The 16,169-nt window shown below is 46.1% G+C and overlaps 1 protein-coding gene across 3 annotated transcripts in view; it reads right to left on the reverse strand.

The window, feature by feature from the left end:
• Positions 1-391: 391 nt before the first annotated feature.
• UBE2U (ubiquitin conjugating enzyme E2 U) overlaps positions 392-16,169 on the reverse strand; it is an 85,806-nt gene continuing 70,028 nt past the window's right edge. The window contains exons 10-12 of one of the 3 annotated variants that reach the window (XM_068239312.1): positions 15,574-15,631; positions 6,494-6,603; positions 392-939 (exon numbers count right to left, since the gene is read on the reverse strand). In XM_068239312.1, the coding sequence (XP_068095413.1) occupies positions 758-939; positions 6,494-6,603; positions 15,574-15,631 (350 nt within the window). In that variant the 3' untranslated portion in view covers positions 392-757. Of the gene's footprint in view, positions 940-6,493; positions 6,604-15,573; positions 15,641-16,169 lie in introns of all 3 variants that reach the window. The other 2 variants (XM_068239310.1, XR_011021951.1) reach the window with 2 other exon arrangements.

Below are 16,169 nucleotides of genomic sequence, written 5' to 3' on the forward strand. Positions count from 1 at the left end.
TGTCAGCTCTGACAAGATTAGCTGCATGCTTGTTTCTGGTGTGATTCACACTACTGCAGGCAAATACCTCTGCAGGGCTGCCAGGCAACTGGTATTGCTTAAAAGGATATCAATATGGCAGCCTCCATATACCTCTCACTACAGTTCTCTTTGATGTCCCACGCTGTCCTCCCGTGGTCTGCCGTTCAGCCGTGGTGATCTCCGTTACCAGCCTTAGTCGATGCCAGTCAGGGTGTACTGAGCATGCGCAGACTTCCCGAGCATGCGCAGTAGACCCATTCTGACGTCACTGAGGCTGTTAACGGAGATCACCGCGAGAGGACGGCGTGGGACTTAGACGTGTTTATGGGGTGGGAGGAAGCCCCGGGTAAGTATCAGAGCTGTACTTTATCTCGTCTCTGAGCCTCTTTAAGGGATCGTTGTGCAGACATGCTACACAGCTCTTAGCCTGAACCATGTATTCTGTTCTATGGAGAGGGAAAGGAGGAGCAAGGAGCATTGTGTATACTTAACATAAGGTTCAAACTTGGTCTGTGAAAAATGCCTGCAGTATTCCACTGACTATTTTTCCTTCTTAGATATGCCTTTTCCACACGCGTCAGCCTACAGTCAACTGACTCTCAGCAATAGGAATCCTCCTATGTGAACCTCGCCTTACTCTGTATATTAGGGCACAGCACCTCCAGAAGGAGACACCCATGTGTTCCTGTGTTATAATGTAGAGCACCATATGTACAGATTATGCATTAAAAAGTTCTCAATCTTCTAGCGAATCAGAACAGAGAGTATTAGTCCAGGCCACCAGATGATCCACTTCCTCTTCCTGGGGTTCTACATCACAGCCCAATCCGTGGAACAACGCGACCCCTTTACCATTTGAAATGGCTCTTTGGCTGTAATGAGGTTCAGCATGTCCCGTGAGTTCCACGCCACAATTTTCTAAATAAATGAGAATGAAAATCAGAAATAAGAGATCTATGGCGTAGTTCCACAAATGCTACCTAGAAAAGGGTTTTGTCATAGGCAGTTCCCTTTTAATACCTACTTTGCAAACACCGTGCAGAAGGCAGTAGTCTGTATTAGCATGAGTGCTTGTTATAGGACCACTATCGCGAACAATGTAAAATTTAAAGTACATGTATACATATACAAATAAGAAGTACATTTCTACCAGAGTAAAATGTGCTATAAATTACTTTTCTCTTATGTTGCTGTGACTTACAGTAGGTTGTAGAAATCTGACATTACCAACAGGTTTTGGACCAGCTCATCTCTTCATGGGGGGTTCTCAGTGTTTTATTTAATTTCAAAAGCACTTAGTGAATGGCAGTTGCTCCATCCAACTGCCAAAAAAATTGTGCAGAGAGTGGGAAGACTAGCCAATATCTTTGTATAAATCCTTTGCAGGGAGTGTCTTTATAAAGAATAAAGGCCATGCTGAGAATCCCTCATGAGGAGATGAGCTGGTCCAAAACCTGTCCGTAATGTCAGATTTCTACTACCTACTGTAATTGACAGCAACATAGGAGAAAAGTAATTTATTGCTCATTTTACTCTGGAAGAAACGTACTTCTAATATGTGTTTACATGTATTTTACATTTTACACTTTTTTGCGATAGTGGCCCTTTAATAAATGACTACTGCAAAATAATGTATTTGGAGATCCCTCAGTGTACTCCATGTCCCCTCATTTGTGACGCTATCACCCCAATTTGAGTCTGACTGGCTGAATCGTGGACTACGGTGCCATGGCCAGGAGCATTCTACGCATGCGCACTTCATAGAGACTTGTAACTACGCATGCGCAGAATTCTTCCAGCAACAGGAGCGCGATCAAGGAGGTGCATGGACCGGAGAGCACAGGCGCCATACTGTGCAACCTGGCCGGGTCACGGACTTGAATTTTGGTGACAGCGGCACAACGGAGGGGATACAGAGGACACAGAGGGAACTCAAGAATTACGGGGGGCTGCAAGAAGCCCCTGGAAAGTAAAATCAATTTTTTTCCCTACCTTCTTGGTTTACTATACATCAGATTGAGGATGAACCAAATACATTTATGGCTGTTCAATCAATAATACTTGTCAGACGGTCAAAACGCTGATGGAAGATTTCAGTCGATTAAACAACAATCAAGTGCATTTTAAATCTACTGTATTTTGATAAATTCAATGTTTCTGAACATGCGCAATATGACTCACTTCCTGAAATCTATTAGATATTGATTCCAGTGTGTGGAGCACTAAGGCTGGATCCACAATGGTCAGTTGCATAGCACATGCTTTATAATGCATGTGAAATGCAATGGAGGCTGGACATAGACTTTAATACAAAGCCTGCATGCAGCAAGTTATGGTGCCCATAAATAGTACAATAAAAATGTTAGATTGTCCCAATTATTCGACAAAAATAATCAAATCGAATGCAAGTTAAAAAGTATATTTTTTTTCAAACAAGAAAAACAAACAATTTTCCCATATTTGATGAAAATTAGATTGGACATGTTGGAAAAAAAAAATCTTTATATTCAATCTAATAGAATAATCGAACAAAATTATCTAATCGAAAAAAATGAAAAAAATTGCACCATGTATGGGCACCATTACAATAACGCTAATCCGTTACTGTGAACAGGCCCATATAACTGTAGGGCAGTGAGCTGACATGCAGAATTATTCTGCAGTGCAACTGACTAATGGGCACTAGGCACTAGCCCTAATCAATTATTCTCTGATCTTTACAGGAAAAAAAATGCCGGAATGTCAATCTGTTAAACTTTAATAAGTGTATGCCCACCTTAAAGATGGCCAGACACTGTTTAGTCAAGTGGTTGGCTTACTAAACAATTGAAACCTCCCCAGTGTCACTCATTTACTTTGCATACTACCTGCAACATGAAATATTCAGATCTCAGCGCGAATCTCATTGAATACCAATTGAGTATTACTAGTCACAGATCTCCTACTGATCCTGCCCATGGCTGCCCCACTACTACTAACGTTAGCACAAATTACAGTAGCAAATACTCAAATACAATCTCAACCTCTTTTTCAATGCTACAAGTGCCCCGACACAGCTACAATCATCTAATTTAAAGTAGAATGTTTTTATTAAACTAATGGATAATCTATTTACACATTGCATACTGTATTGGTGATTGGGCGACCGGTGTGTGTACCTGACATTGCATAGTGTATTGGTGATTGGCAGACCAGTGTGTTTGTACCTGACATTGCATAGTGTATTGGTGATTGGCAGATCAGTGTGTGTACCTGACATTGCATAGTGTATTGGTGATTGGCAGACCAGTGTGTTTGTACCTGACATTGCATAGTGTATTGGTGATTGGCAGATCAGTGTGTGTACCTGACATTGCATAGTGTATTGGTGATTGGCAGACCAGTGTGTGTACCTGACATTGCATAATGTATTGGTGATTGGCAGACCAGTGTGCGTGCACCTGACATTGCAAAGTGTATTGGTGATTGGCAGACCAATGTGTGTACCTGACATTGCATAGTGTATTGGTGATTGGCAGACCAGTGTGTGTACCTGACATTGCATAATGTATTGGTGATTGGTAGAGCAGTGTGTACCTGACATTGCATAATGTATTGGTGATTGGAAGACCAGTGTGTACCTGACATTGCATAGTGTATTGGTGATTGGCAGACCTGTGTGTACCTGACATTGCATAGTGTATTGGCGATTGGCAGCACAGTGTGTACCTGACATTGCATAGTGTATTGGTGATTGGCAGACCAGTGTGTGTACCTGACATTGCATAGTGTATTGGTGATTGGCAGACCAGTGTGTGTACCTGACATTACATAGTGTATTGGTGATTGGCAGACCAGTGTGTGTACCTGACATTGCATAGTGTATTGGTGATTGGCAGACCAGTGTGTGTACCTGACATTACATAGTGTATTGGTGATTGGCAGACCAGTGTGTGTACCTGACATTGCATAGTGTATTGGTGATTGGTAGACCAGTGTGTGTACCTGACATTGCATGGTGTATTGGTGATTGGCAGACCAGTGAGTACCTGACATTGCATAATGTATTGGTGATTGGAAGACCAGTGTGCGTGTACCTGACATTGCATAGTGTATTGGTGATTGGCAGACCAGTGTGTGTACCTGACATTGCATAATATATTGGTGATTGGCAGACCAGTGAGTACCTGACATTGCATAATGTATTGGTGATTGGAAGACCAGTGTGCGTGTACCTGACATTGCATAATGTATTGGTGATTGGCAGACCAGTGTGTGTACCTGACATTGCATAGTGTATTGGTGATTGGCAGACCAGTGTGTGTACCTGACATTGCATAGTGTATTGGTGATTGGCAGACCAGTGTGTGTACCTGACATTGCATAGTGTATTGGTGATTGGCAGACCTGTGTGTGTACCTGACATTGCATAGTGTATTGGTGATTGGTAGACCAGTGTGTGTACCTGACATTGCATAGTGTATTGGTGATTGGCAGACCAGCGTGTGTACTGGACATTGCATAATGTATTGGTGATTGGCAGACCAGTGTGTGTACCTGACATTGCATAGTGTATTGGTGATTGGCAGACCAGTGTGTGTACCTGACATTGCATAGTGTATTGGTGATTGGCATACCAGCGTGTGTACCTGACATTGCATAGTGTATTGGTGATTGGCAGACCAGCGTGTGTACCTGACATTGCACAGTGTATTGGTGATTGGCATACCAGCGTGTGTACCTGACATTGCACAGTGTATTGGTGATTGGCATACCAGCGTGTGTACCTGACATTGCATAGTGTATTGGTGATTGGCATACCAGCGTGTGTACCTGACATTGCATAGTGTATTGGTGATTGGCAGACCAGCGTGTGTACCTGACATTGCACAGTGTATTGGTGATTGGCATACCAGCGTGTGTACCTGACATTGCATAATGTATTGGTGATTGGCAGACCAGTGTGTGTACCTGACATTGCACAGTGTATTGGTGATTGGCAGACCAGTGTGTGTACCTGACATTGCATAATGTATTGGTGATTGGAAGACCAGTGTGCGTGTACCTGACATTGCATAGTGTATTGGTGATTGGCAGACCAGTGTGTGTACCTGACATTGCATAGTGTATTGGTGATTGGCAGACCTCAGTGTGTACCTGACATTGCATAGTGTATTAGTGATTGGCAGACCAGTGTGTGTACCTGACATTGCATAGTGTATTGGTGATTGGCAGACCTGTGTGTGTACCTGACATTGCATAGTGTATTGGTGATTGGTAGATCAGTGTGTGTACCTGACATTGCATAGTGTATTGGTGATTGGCATACCAGCGTGTGTACCTGACATTGCATAGTGTATTGGTGATTGGCAGACCAGCGTGTGTACCTGACATTGCATAGTGTATTGGTGTTTGGCAGACGAGTGTGTACCTGACATTGCATAGTGTATTGGTGATTGGCATACCAGTGTGTACCTGACATTGCATAATGTATTGGTGATTGGCAGACCAGTGTGTGTACCTGACATTGCATAATGTATTGGTGATTGGCAGACCAGTGTGTGTACCTGACATTACATAGTGTATTGGTGATTGGCAGACCAGTGTGTGTACCTGACATTGCATAGTGTATTGGTGATTGGCAGACCAGTGTGTGTACCTGACATTGCATAGTGTATTGGTGATTGGCAGACCAGTGTGTGTACCTGACATTGCATAGTGTATTGGTGATTGGCAGACCAGTGTGTGTGTACCTGACATTGCATAATGTATTGGTGATTGGCAGACCAGTGTGTGTGTACCTGACATTGCATAATGTATTGGTGATTGGCAGACCAGTGTGTTTGTACCTGACATTGCATAGTGTATTGGTGATTGGCAGACCAGTGTGTACCTGACATTGCATAATGTATTGGTGATTGGCAGACCAGTGTGTGTAGCTGACATTGCATAGTGTATTGGTGATTGGCAGACCAGTGTGTGTACCTGACATTGCATAGTGTATTGGTGATTGGCAGACCAGTGTGTGTACCTGACATTGCATAGTGTATTGGTGATTGGCAGACCAGTGTGTACCTGACATTGCATAATGTATTGGTGATTGGCAGACCAGTGTGTGTGTACCTGACATTGCATAATGTATTGGTGATTGGCAGACCAGTGTGTTTGTACCTGACATTGCATAGTGTATTGGTGATTGGCAGACCAGTGTGTACCTGACATTGCATAATGTATTGGTGATTGGCAGACCAGTGTGTGTGTACCTGACATTGCATAGTGTATTGGCGATTGGCAGACCAGTGTGTGTACCTGACATTGCATAGTGTATTGGTGATTGGCAGACCAGTGTGTGTACCTGACATTGCATAGTGTATTGGTGATTGGCAGACCAGTGTGTGTACCTGACGTTGCATAGTGTATTGGTGATTGGCAGACCTGTCTGTACCTGACATTGCATAGTGTATTGGTGATTGGCAGACCAGTACGCGTGTACCTGAGAGCCTGCAGAATACACAGCTGTCTGTGTTTTCCTCTCCTCGCTGCTGTTTCGCTGGCATCATTCCTGGCCTCTTAACAACAATCTCACGAATAACAACACTGTATCTGTGAAGAAGAAAAAAAAGAAAGGTGTTAAAAATGTTATAGTCTTGCATTCTTGTAGCAAATTTCACTGACTAAATAATCTATAAATGAATATTGCAAACAATTAGCAATTGTGTTCATTATGCCATTTCCACTGCAGTTCCTCTTTAACCACTTCAGGACTCAGCCTTTACCCCCCCTTAAGGACCAGCGCTGATTTCGCTGATCTGTGCTGGGTGGGCTCTACAGCTCCCAGCACAGATCAAATACCAGGCAGAGCGACCAGATCGCCCCCCTTTTTTCCCCACTAGGGGGATGATGTGCTGGGGGGGTCTGATCGCTCCTGCCTGCGTGTGGCTGGCGGGGGGGGGGGGGGGGGCACCTCAAAGCCCCCTCCGCCGCAGGATTCCCCCTCTCCCCCCTCCCTGTCCCAGAGATCGGAGGCTGCACAGGAACGGATCTGTCCTGTGCAGCCTCTAACAGGCTCCTGCCTGTCATGTGACAGCGATCCCCGGCCGCTGATTGGCCGGGGATCGCTGATCTAGTACAACGCTGCTACTGTTAGCAGCGTTGTACAAATGTAAACAAAGCGGATTATTTCCGCTTGTGTTAACATTTAGCCTGCGAGCCGCGATCGGCGGCCCGCAGGCTATTCACGGAGCCCCCCCGCCGTGAATTGACAGGAAGCAGCCGCTCGCGCGAGCGGCTGTTTCCTGATTAATTAGCCTGCAGCCGGCGACGCAGATGTGCGTCGCTGGTCCTGCAGCTGCCACTTTGCCGATGCGCGTTATGAGTGCGCGGTCGGCAAGTGGTTAATCCAAGTGTAAAGCCAGTTGTGTGTTCTGGTGTTAGTCATACAGAAAATCCGAGAAGACCTAACAACAAAAGTTGTATCGGTGATACCTTTAACTATTTCCGTGCCATGCGAATTGAAATCTACGTCCTGTTTGTGGCCGCTTATTTCTGACAGGATGTTCAGGACAGATTTCAACATCACCTCCTTGCATTTTCACCACTACCGCTTATCGCGCCACTAGCTCGCTCTCCCTGCCGTCTCTATGACCGCGGAGCTCTGTGAGCCAGTCAGAAGCCGATTACATTGGATCTTGACCCTGTCATCACTGTGAGCCGTTCTCATTTCCTCACAGTGATCACAGGGTCAGGAGCCAATGAAATCGTCTCCTGACCGCCTCACAGACCTCTGCCGTCATAGAGACGGGGTGGGGCGACGGGTGAACAGCGTGATTAACGGTAGCAGTGGGTCTGTATGGCATGTATATTAGTCGGAAAGCCCCGTTTATTAGTACTGGCGATCTCTGGTTCATTCTGTTGCAAAAATCATAAAATTTAAAATACATGTAATGACATACAGATAAGAAGTACGTTTCTTCCAGAGTAAAATGAGCCATAAATTACTTTTCTACTACAGGATCTTCTCAAAAAATTAGCATATTGTGATAAAATTCATTATTTTCTGTAATGTACTGATAAACTTTAGACTTTCATATATTTTAGATTCATTACACACAACTGAAGTAGTTCAAAGCCTTTTATTGTTTTAATATTGATGATTTTGGCATACAGCTCATGAAAACCCAAAATTCCTATCTCAAAAAATTAGCATATCATGATAAGGTTCTCTAAACGAGCTATTAACCTAATCATCTGAATCAACTAATTAACTCTAAACACCTGCAAAAGATTCCTGAGGCTTTTAAAAATTCCCAGCCTGGTTCATTACTCAAAACCGCAATCATGGGTAAGACTGCCGACCTGACTGCTGTCCAGAAGGCCATCATTGACAGCCTCAAGCAAAAGGGTAAGACACAGAAAGAAATTTCTGAACGAATAAGCTGTTCCCAGAGTGCTGTATCAAGGCACCTCAGTGAGAAGTCTGTGGGAAGGAAAAAGTGTGGCAGAAAACGCTGCACAACGTGAAGAGGTGACCGGACTCTGAGGAAGATTGCAGAGATGGACCGATTTCAGACCTTGGGGGACCTGTGGAAGCAGTGGACTGAATCTGGAGTAGAAACATCCAGAGCCACTGTGTACAGGCATGTACAGGAAATGGGCTACAGGTGCCGCATTCCCCAGATAAAGCCACTTTTGAACCAGAAACAGCGGCAGAAGCGCCTGACCTGTACTTGACACTGGACTTCAGACATTTTGGCATTTCCCTCTCCCCAGTCTTCCTCCAGACTCTGGCACCTTGATTTCCGAATGACGTACAAATGCTGCTTTCATCCGAAAAAGTACTTTGGACCACTGAGCAACAGTCCAGTGCTGCGTCTCTGTAGCCAAAGTCAGGCACTTCTGCCGCTGTTTCTGGTTCAAAAGTGGCTTGACCTGGGGAATGTGGCACCTGTAGCCCATTTCCTGCACACACCTGTGCACGGTGGCTCTGGATGTTTCTACTCCAGACTCAGTCCACTGCTTCCGCAGGTCCCCCAAGGTCTGGAAATGGTCCTTCTCCACAATCTTCCTCAGGGTTCGGTCACCTCTTCTCGTTGTGCAGCGTTTTCTACCACACTTTTTCCTTCCCACAGACTTCCCACTGAGGTTCCTTGATACAGCACTCTGGGAACAGCCTATTCATTAAGAAATTTCTTTCTGTGTTTACCCTTTTGCTTGAGGGTGTCAATGATGGCCTTCTGGACAGCAGTCAGGTCGTCAGTCTTACCCATGACTGCGGTTTTGAGTAATGAACCAGGCTGGGAGTTTTAAAAGCCTCAGGAATCTTTTGCAGGTGTTTAGAGTTAATTAGTTGATTCAAATGATTAGGTTAATAGCTCGTTTAGAGAACCTTTTCGTGATATGCTAATTTTTTGAGATAGGAATTTGGGGTTTTCATGAGCTGTATGCCAAAATCATCAATATTAAAACAATAAAAGGCTTTGAACTACTTCAGTTGTGTGTAATGAATCTAAAATATATCAAAGTCTACAGTTTATCAGTGCATTACAGAAAATAATGAACTTTATCACAATATGCTAATTTTTTTAGAAGATCCTGTATGTTGCTGTCACTTACAGATTTTGGACTCGCCCATCTTCTCATAGGTGGTTCTCAGGGTTTTTCTTTATTTTTAAAAAGCACTTAGTGAATGTCAGTTGCTTTGTCCAACTGCCAAAGAAGAGTATGGCGAGCAGGGAGGCTGGCCAGCATCAATGTATAAATCTTTTTCAGAGAATGTCTTTATAAAGAATAAAGACCATGCTGAGAATCCCCCATTGAAGAGATGGACTAGCCCAAAACTAGAGCTGGCTCGAACCTCCGATTTTCGAACATGCAAACTTCCGTGAACCACAATAGACTTTAATGGGGAGGCGAACTTTGAAAACTAGAAACATTTATGCTGGCCACAAAAGTGATGGAAAAGATGTTTCAAGGGGTCTAACATCTGAGTTTTTGCATGTCGGAGTGGGATACATGCCAAAACTCCCCGGGAAAAATCAGGATTTGACGCACAGCAGCGTTTTCAAGGGCAGAAATCACATTTTATTGCTAAATTGCAGGCCTAAAGTGCTTTAAAACATCTTGCATGTGTATACATCAATCAGGTAGTATAATTAGTGTACTGCTTCACACTGACACACCAAACTCATTTTGTAACGCACCACAAACAGCTGTTTGTGTAGTGACGGCCGTGCTGGACTGGTGCGCACCATGGCCAGAGTGCAGGCGGTGGCGGTTTTCAAGCCCATATGGTCGGGCTGAGTTAGCTGTATGACAGAACAACAGTGACTGAGTGTCCAGCTGATCGAATTTGGTCTGTCCACAATGAAGCAACGACCTTATTATCTATCTTCTTGGGTCAGGTGTGCCCCCCAACCCCAACACACTCATATAGCCGGCGGTCATTGCTTCATTGTGATACGCAAGCCCCTTCACCGCGGCAAGTTAACGATCACGAAGGGGAATTGACACATGTACATGCCTTTTGTTTTGTTGTTGCAGCTGCAGTGCAGCCAGAAAAATTAGGCAGACATGTACACGCACCAGAAAAATTATTATAGCGGCCGCTGCTAGCCTGGAGTCCTGGTGGACCCTGTTGGTGGGGGCAGTCAAGCAGCCTGCAGGCAGAGATGCTGTGTGGGGACCGATTTAGTCTTGGGGCAGGCAGCCAGTCACACAGTGTACAGGCAGAGATGCTATGTGTGGGGAGTCGGGATTGACTTAGTCTTCGGGCGGGCAGTAGCCCTCCGGGATCCATGCCTCATTCATTTTGATAAAGGTGAGGTACTGAACACTTGTGATCTAGACGACTTCTCTTCTCAGTGACAATGCCTCCAGCTGCGCTGAAAGTCATTTCTGACAGGACGCTTGAGGCAGGGCAAGACAGAAGTTGGATGGCAAATTGTGACAGCTCTGGCCACAGGTCAAGCCTGCGCACCCAGTAGTCCAGGGGTTCATCGCAGCTCACAGTGTCTACATCCACACTTAAGGTAGGTAGTCGGTTACCTGCCGGTCGAAGGTGTTGGTGGAGGGTGGATCCGGAAGTGCTAAGGCGAGGCGTTGGACTAAAGAATGTCAGCATGTCCGACATAACCATGAGATCGCTCGAGCGTCCTGTCCTTGCTTGCGTGAACATGGGAGAAGGTTTACTGGCAGTGGTACCTTTATTCCGTTGTGCTGTGACATCACCCTTAAACGCACTGTAAAGCATAGTTGCCAGCTTGTTCTGCATGTGCAGCATCCCTTCTGCCTTCAGGTGAGTTGGTAACATGTCCACCACTTTGTGCCTATACCGAGGGTCTAGTAGCGTGGCCACCCAGTACAGCTCATTCCCCTTGAGTTTTTTTCTTATACGGGGGTCCCTCAACAGGCTGGACAGCATGAAAGATGCCATCTGCACAAAGTTGGATCCAGACATACTATCCAACTCCACTTGCTCTACCTCAGGTAAGTTCTTCTCCTCCCCCCAGCCACGAACAATACCACGGGAGCGTTGAGCAGCACAAGGCCCCTGCGGTTGTTCTGCTGCCGCCTCCTCCTAAAAAAAAACAAACACCTTCCTCATCATCTGACTCCTCTTCCCCACACGTCTCTTCCTCCTCCCCCTCCCCCTCTGTGCTGCCCCAGGTGTTGAGGAAACATCTGGTTCTGATGAGAATTGATCCCACAACACTTCCTCCTGTAAATGTTAGTGTTCACGCTCATCCACAGCTTGATCCACCACTCTATGCACGGCACACTCCAGGAAGAAGGCATATGGGATCAAGTCGCTGATGGCGCCTTCACTGCGACTCACCATGTTTGTCACCTCCTCAAACGGCCGTATGAGCCTGCAGGCACTTCGCATGAGTGTCCAGTTCTTCGGCCAGAACATCTCCATCTCCCCAGAGCATGTCCTTCTACTGTAGTTGTAGAGATACTGGGTGACGGCTTTCTCCTGTTGTAGCACGCGGTCGAACATCAGGAGGGTCGAATTCCAGCGAGTCGGGCTATTGCAAATCAAGCGCCTCACCGGCAAGTTGTTTCTCCGCTGGATATCAGCCAAGCGTGCCATGGCCGTGTAAGACCGCCTGAAATGCCCACACAACTTCCTGGCCTGCTTCAGGACGTCCTGTAAGCCTGGGTACTTAGACACAAATCTCTGAATTATGAGATTCAGCACATGTGCCATGCAGGGTACATGTGTCAACTTTCCCAAATTCAAAGCCGAAATGAGATTGCTGCCGTTGTCACACACCATGTTGCCGATCTCCACTTGGAGCAGGGTCAGCCACTGATCCTCCTGTTTGTTAAGAGCAGCCAGGAGAGCTGGTCCAGTGTGACTCTCCGCTTTGAGGCAAGACATGTTTAAGATGCCGTGACACCGTCGTACCTGGCATGCAGCATAGGCCCTTGGGAGCTGGGGCTGTGTAGCTGGAGAGGAGATCGCAGCACCAGTAGAGTTGCGCTGCCACTCAGCCAAGGAGGAGGAGGACGACGACAGCGAAGAGGATGTAGCAGGAGGAGAGGAGGTTGCAGCAGGCCTGCCTGCAAGCCGAGGGGGTGTCACTAGGTCTGCTGCACAGCCACGTACTCCCTGCTTGCCAGCGGTCACTAGGTTGACCCAATGGGCTGTGTAAAGTACTGTACTTGCCCTGACCATGCTTGGCAGACCAGGCATCCATGGTCAGATGGACCCTTGACCAAACGCTGTGTGCCAGAAAAGACACCACTTGCCTCTCAACTTCAAGGTATAGTTTGGATATCGCCTTTTTTGGGAAATAATTGCGGCCTGGTATCTTCCACTGCGGTGTCCCAATGGTCACAAATTTTCGGAAGGCCTCAGAGTCCACCAGCTGGTATGGTAACAGCTGGCGGGATAACAGTTCCGCCAAGCCCGCTGTCAGACGCGTGGGCAAAGGGGTGACTGGCAGACATTGGCTTCTTCCGCTCAAAGATTTCCCTCACGGACACCTGGCTGCTGCTGTGGGCAGAGGAGCAGGAGCCGCTCAAGGTGAGAGGCAGAGTGGAGGAGGTTGGCTGTGATTGTGAAGGTGCAAGGGAGAAAGAGGCTGAAGATGATGCACCTGAAGGAGGGTGGCTTTGCTTTTGTGTGCTGCTTTTGCTCAGGTGGTCTTCCCATTACAGTTTGTGCCTTTTCTGCATGTGCCTTCTTAGTGTTGGTCTTGCCACGGCTCAATTTTTGGTGGCATAGAGTACAGATGGCATTGCTCTGATCTTTGGCATACACACAAAAAAAATTCCACACCGCTGAGCCGCCCTGGGGTATGGGCACTATGGTGGCGTCAGCAGCTGACGTTGAAGGGCATGTTGTCTGGCTGTCCATAGGTGGCGATACATGGCGCCGGACACTGCCACCAGCTGTTTCTGACGACGAGCTCCCCCTGCTTCTTTCAGGAACTCGTCTCCTCCTACTCCTCTCTGACCTCCCCTCTAAACTGTCCCCCTGTTCATCTTCTCTATTGGGAAGCAACATGGCATCCGTATCATCATAATCATCCTCCCCAACTTCACTTTTATCAAACACCTCCAAAACTGTACCAACAGCAGATACTTAATCATCCTCCTCCTCACACCTTACTTCCATAGTGTCGCCTAACTCAGACATATGAGGTGGTGTAACTTGCTTAGCGCCTTCATCTTGTTGTAACAATATTAGCTGTGAATCAGTGATTTCCCCACCATATAACTCCTGCGAAGTGTCAAATGTAGCGGATGTGGTACTTGGAGTAGTGCTGGTGGCTGCAGAAGATGAGGTGTTCTGTGTTAAATAGTCAACCACGTCCTGACAATCTTGGGAGTTGATGGGACGTGCCTTCTTCTGAGCACTGTACTTTGGTCTAGGGCCGCACAAAATCACGTCAGCACGACTTTGAACAGACCTGCCGGGTGGCCTGCCTCTGGTTGTGCCTCTGCATGTTGTATTGTCCATTTTGGAGGGGATGAAGTGAAAAGTATGCACTGACTTGACTAATACAATGTGCAGTCACACAGATGCAGTGAAAGTTATGCAGTGACTGGTATTACAATACAATGTGCAGCTGTCACACAGGTGCAGTTAACAGGTATGCATGGACTGGTATACTAAACAGCGTGCGGTCACACAGGTATGCAGTGATTGGTATTACAAATGTGCAGCTGTCACACACAGGTACCGTGAACAGGTGCAATGACTAGTGGTATTAACAATGCGTGCGCTCACGTAGGTAGGTAGGTGCACTGAACAGTGAACAAGTGCAGTGACTGGGATTACAAATGTGCAGCTGCCTGTCACACACACAGGTAGTCACTGAATGTGCTGGGCCTGGCAATGGCACAGTAGGAATTACCACCAAGGGGCCAAAGGCCAGCTGCGACTGACTGACAGGGCTGTATATAATGCAAGTGGGCCACACAAAAAACAAATTGATCACAAGAACAAGATTAGCTCTCAAAAGAGCTGTTGAGGGATGCTTTTTTAGCAATAAGAATCAGCAAGCTAACAAGCCTACAAGAGCCTAACTAAGCTTTCCCTATATCTTTCTCTGCAGCAGCTCTCCCTTCTCTAATTACTGCAGGCACACGAGTGAGTGAAATGCCTGACGCTGCCTGCCTTTTATAAGTGGGGGGTGGGCTCCAGGAGGGAGTGTAGCCTGATTGGCTACAATGTGCCTGCTGACTGTGATGTAGAGGGTCAAAGTTGACCCAAGTTGACCCTAATAATGTAGTATAGGGGCAGACCGAACTTCCAAAAAAGTTTGCGGCTCTCCGCGATCGCGAACCACTGAAGTTCGCCGGCGAACCGTTCGAGCCATCTCTACCCAAAACCTGTCGCTTCTGTCTGATGTCAACTACTTAACATAGGAGAAAAGTAATGTATGGCTCATTTTACTCTGGAAGAAATGTACTTCTTGGTTGTATGCGTATTAAATTTTAAGATTTTCACGACAGTTTCTCTTAAGGTGCCAGAGACCGCTGGTACTGAAGTGGTTAATAATTAACTGTACAAGATTTCTTTGCAAACTTTCAAAACGTAAAGTTTCTTCTTCAGGCATGCTACAGAACTGGATCAGAACCGTACTGTTTCCAGAACTAATTATGCTCACAAACCAAGCTTCCACTGTACTGATGTACACATAGTCCAGGAAGGAGAAATAGGACAGAACTATACTGACAGTCCGGAAACACATTGAGCCTGATTTACTAAACAGTAAGGAATGAAAAATGGTAATATGGAAATATTCTAGAACCTTAGCAATAGCTATCTAAGAGCAAGTCTCCTTTCCACACAGCTAAGTCCTCTATAGCAGAGATGGGTCAAGGCTCAATGGAGCCCTAGGCACCATAGCAATTTTGACCCATCCCTGATGGCCACCTTGCATTTTTGGTAATATATGGTAGAGGTTAGTATCTCTCTGGTCTCTCTCCAGGCCCCAGGCACCTGCCTAAGTTGCCTTGTGGATAATATTGCTCTGCTCTTAGACTATCTTGCCTAAAGTAGAAACATCATGAATGATGACCTGCTGTATTTAAGTAATCTGGTATCACAGTACTTACGGTTTATTGATATAACTTGTCTCAGTGGTCTCCTTACACAACACTCTCGATTCAGGTCCTTTACGCCCTCATGAAAAAATTGACTGTTAATAAACTTTTCAAAATTGTGGATACAACTTACATAATAATACATACATACATAATAAAAATAATAATAAAAAAGGCAAATAATTCCAGACTTTCACTCAGAGGATGAGAGAAAACTCTGCACTCTACACAGCATGCCACAGATTGAGAGGAGGAATCCATAGTGACAGTCACTGCACACTATGTCACAGTATGCCACAGACTGAGAGGAGGAATCCACAGTGACAGTCGCTCCACACTATGTCACAGCATGCCGCAGACTGAGAGGCGGAATCCACAGAGACAGTCACTGCACACTATGTCATAGTATGCCACAGACTGAGAGGCGGAATCCACAGTGACAATCGCTGCACACTATGTTACAGCATGCCAAAGACTGAGAGGAGGAATCCACAGTGACAGTCGCTCCACACTATATCACCGCATGCCACAGACAGAGGCGGAATCCATAGTGACAATCGCTGCACGCTATGTCACAGCATGCCACAGACTGAGAGGCAGAATCCACA

This window comes from Hyperolius riggenbachi, chromosome 6 (assembly GCF_040937935.1).
Source record: "Hyperolius riggenbachi isolate aHypRig1 chromosome 6, aHypRig1.pri, whole genome shotgun sequence".
Taxonomy (NCBI): domain Eukaryota; kingdom Metazoa; phylum Chordata; class Amphibia; order Anura; family Hyperoliidae; genus Hyperolius; species Hyperolius riggenbachi.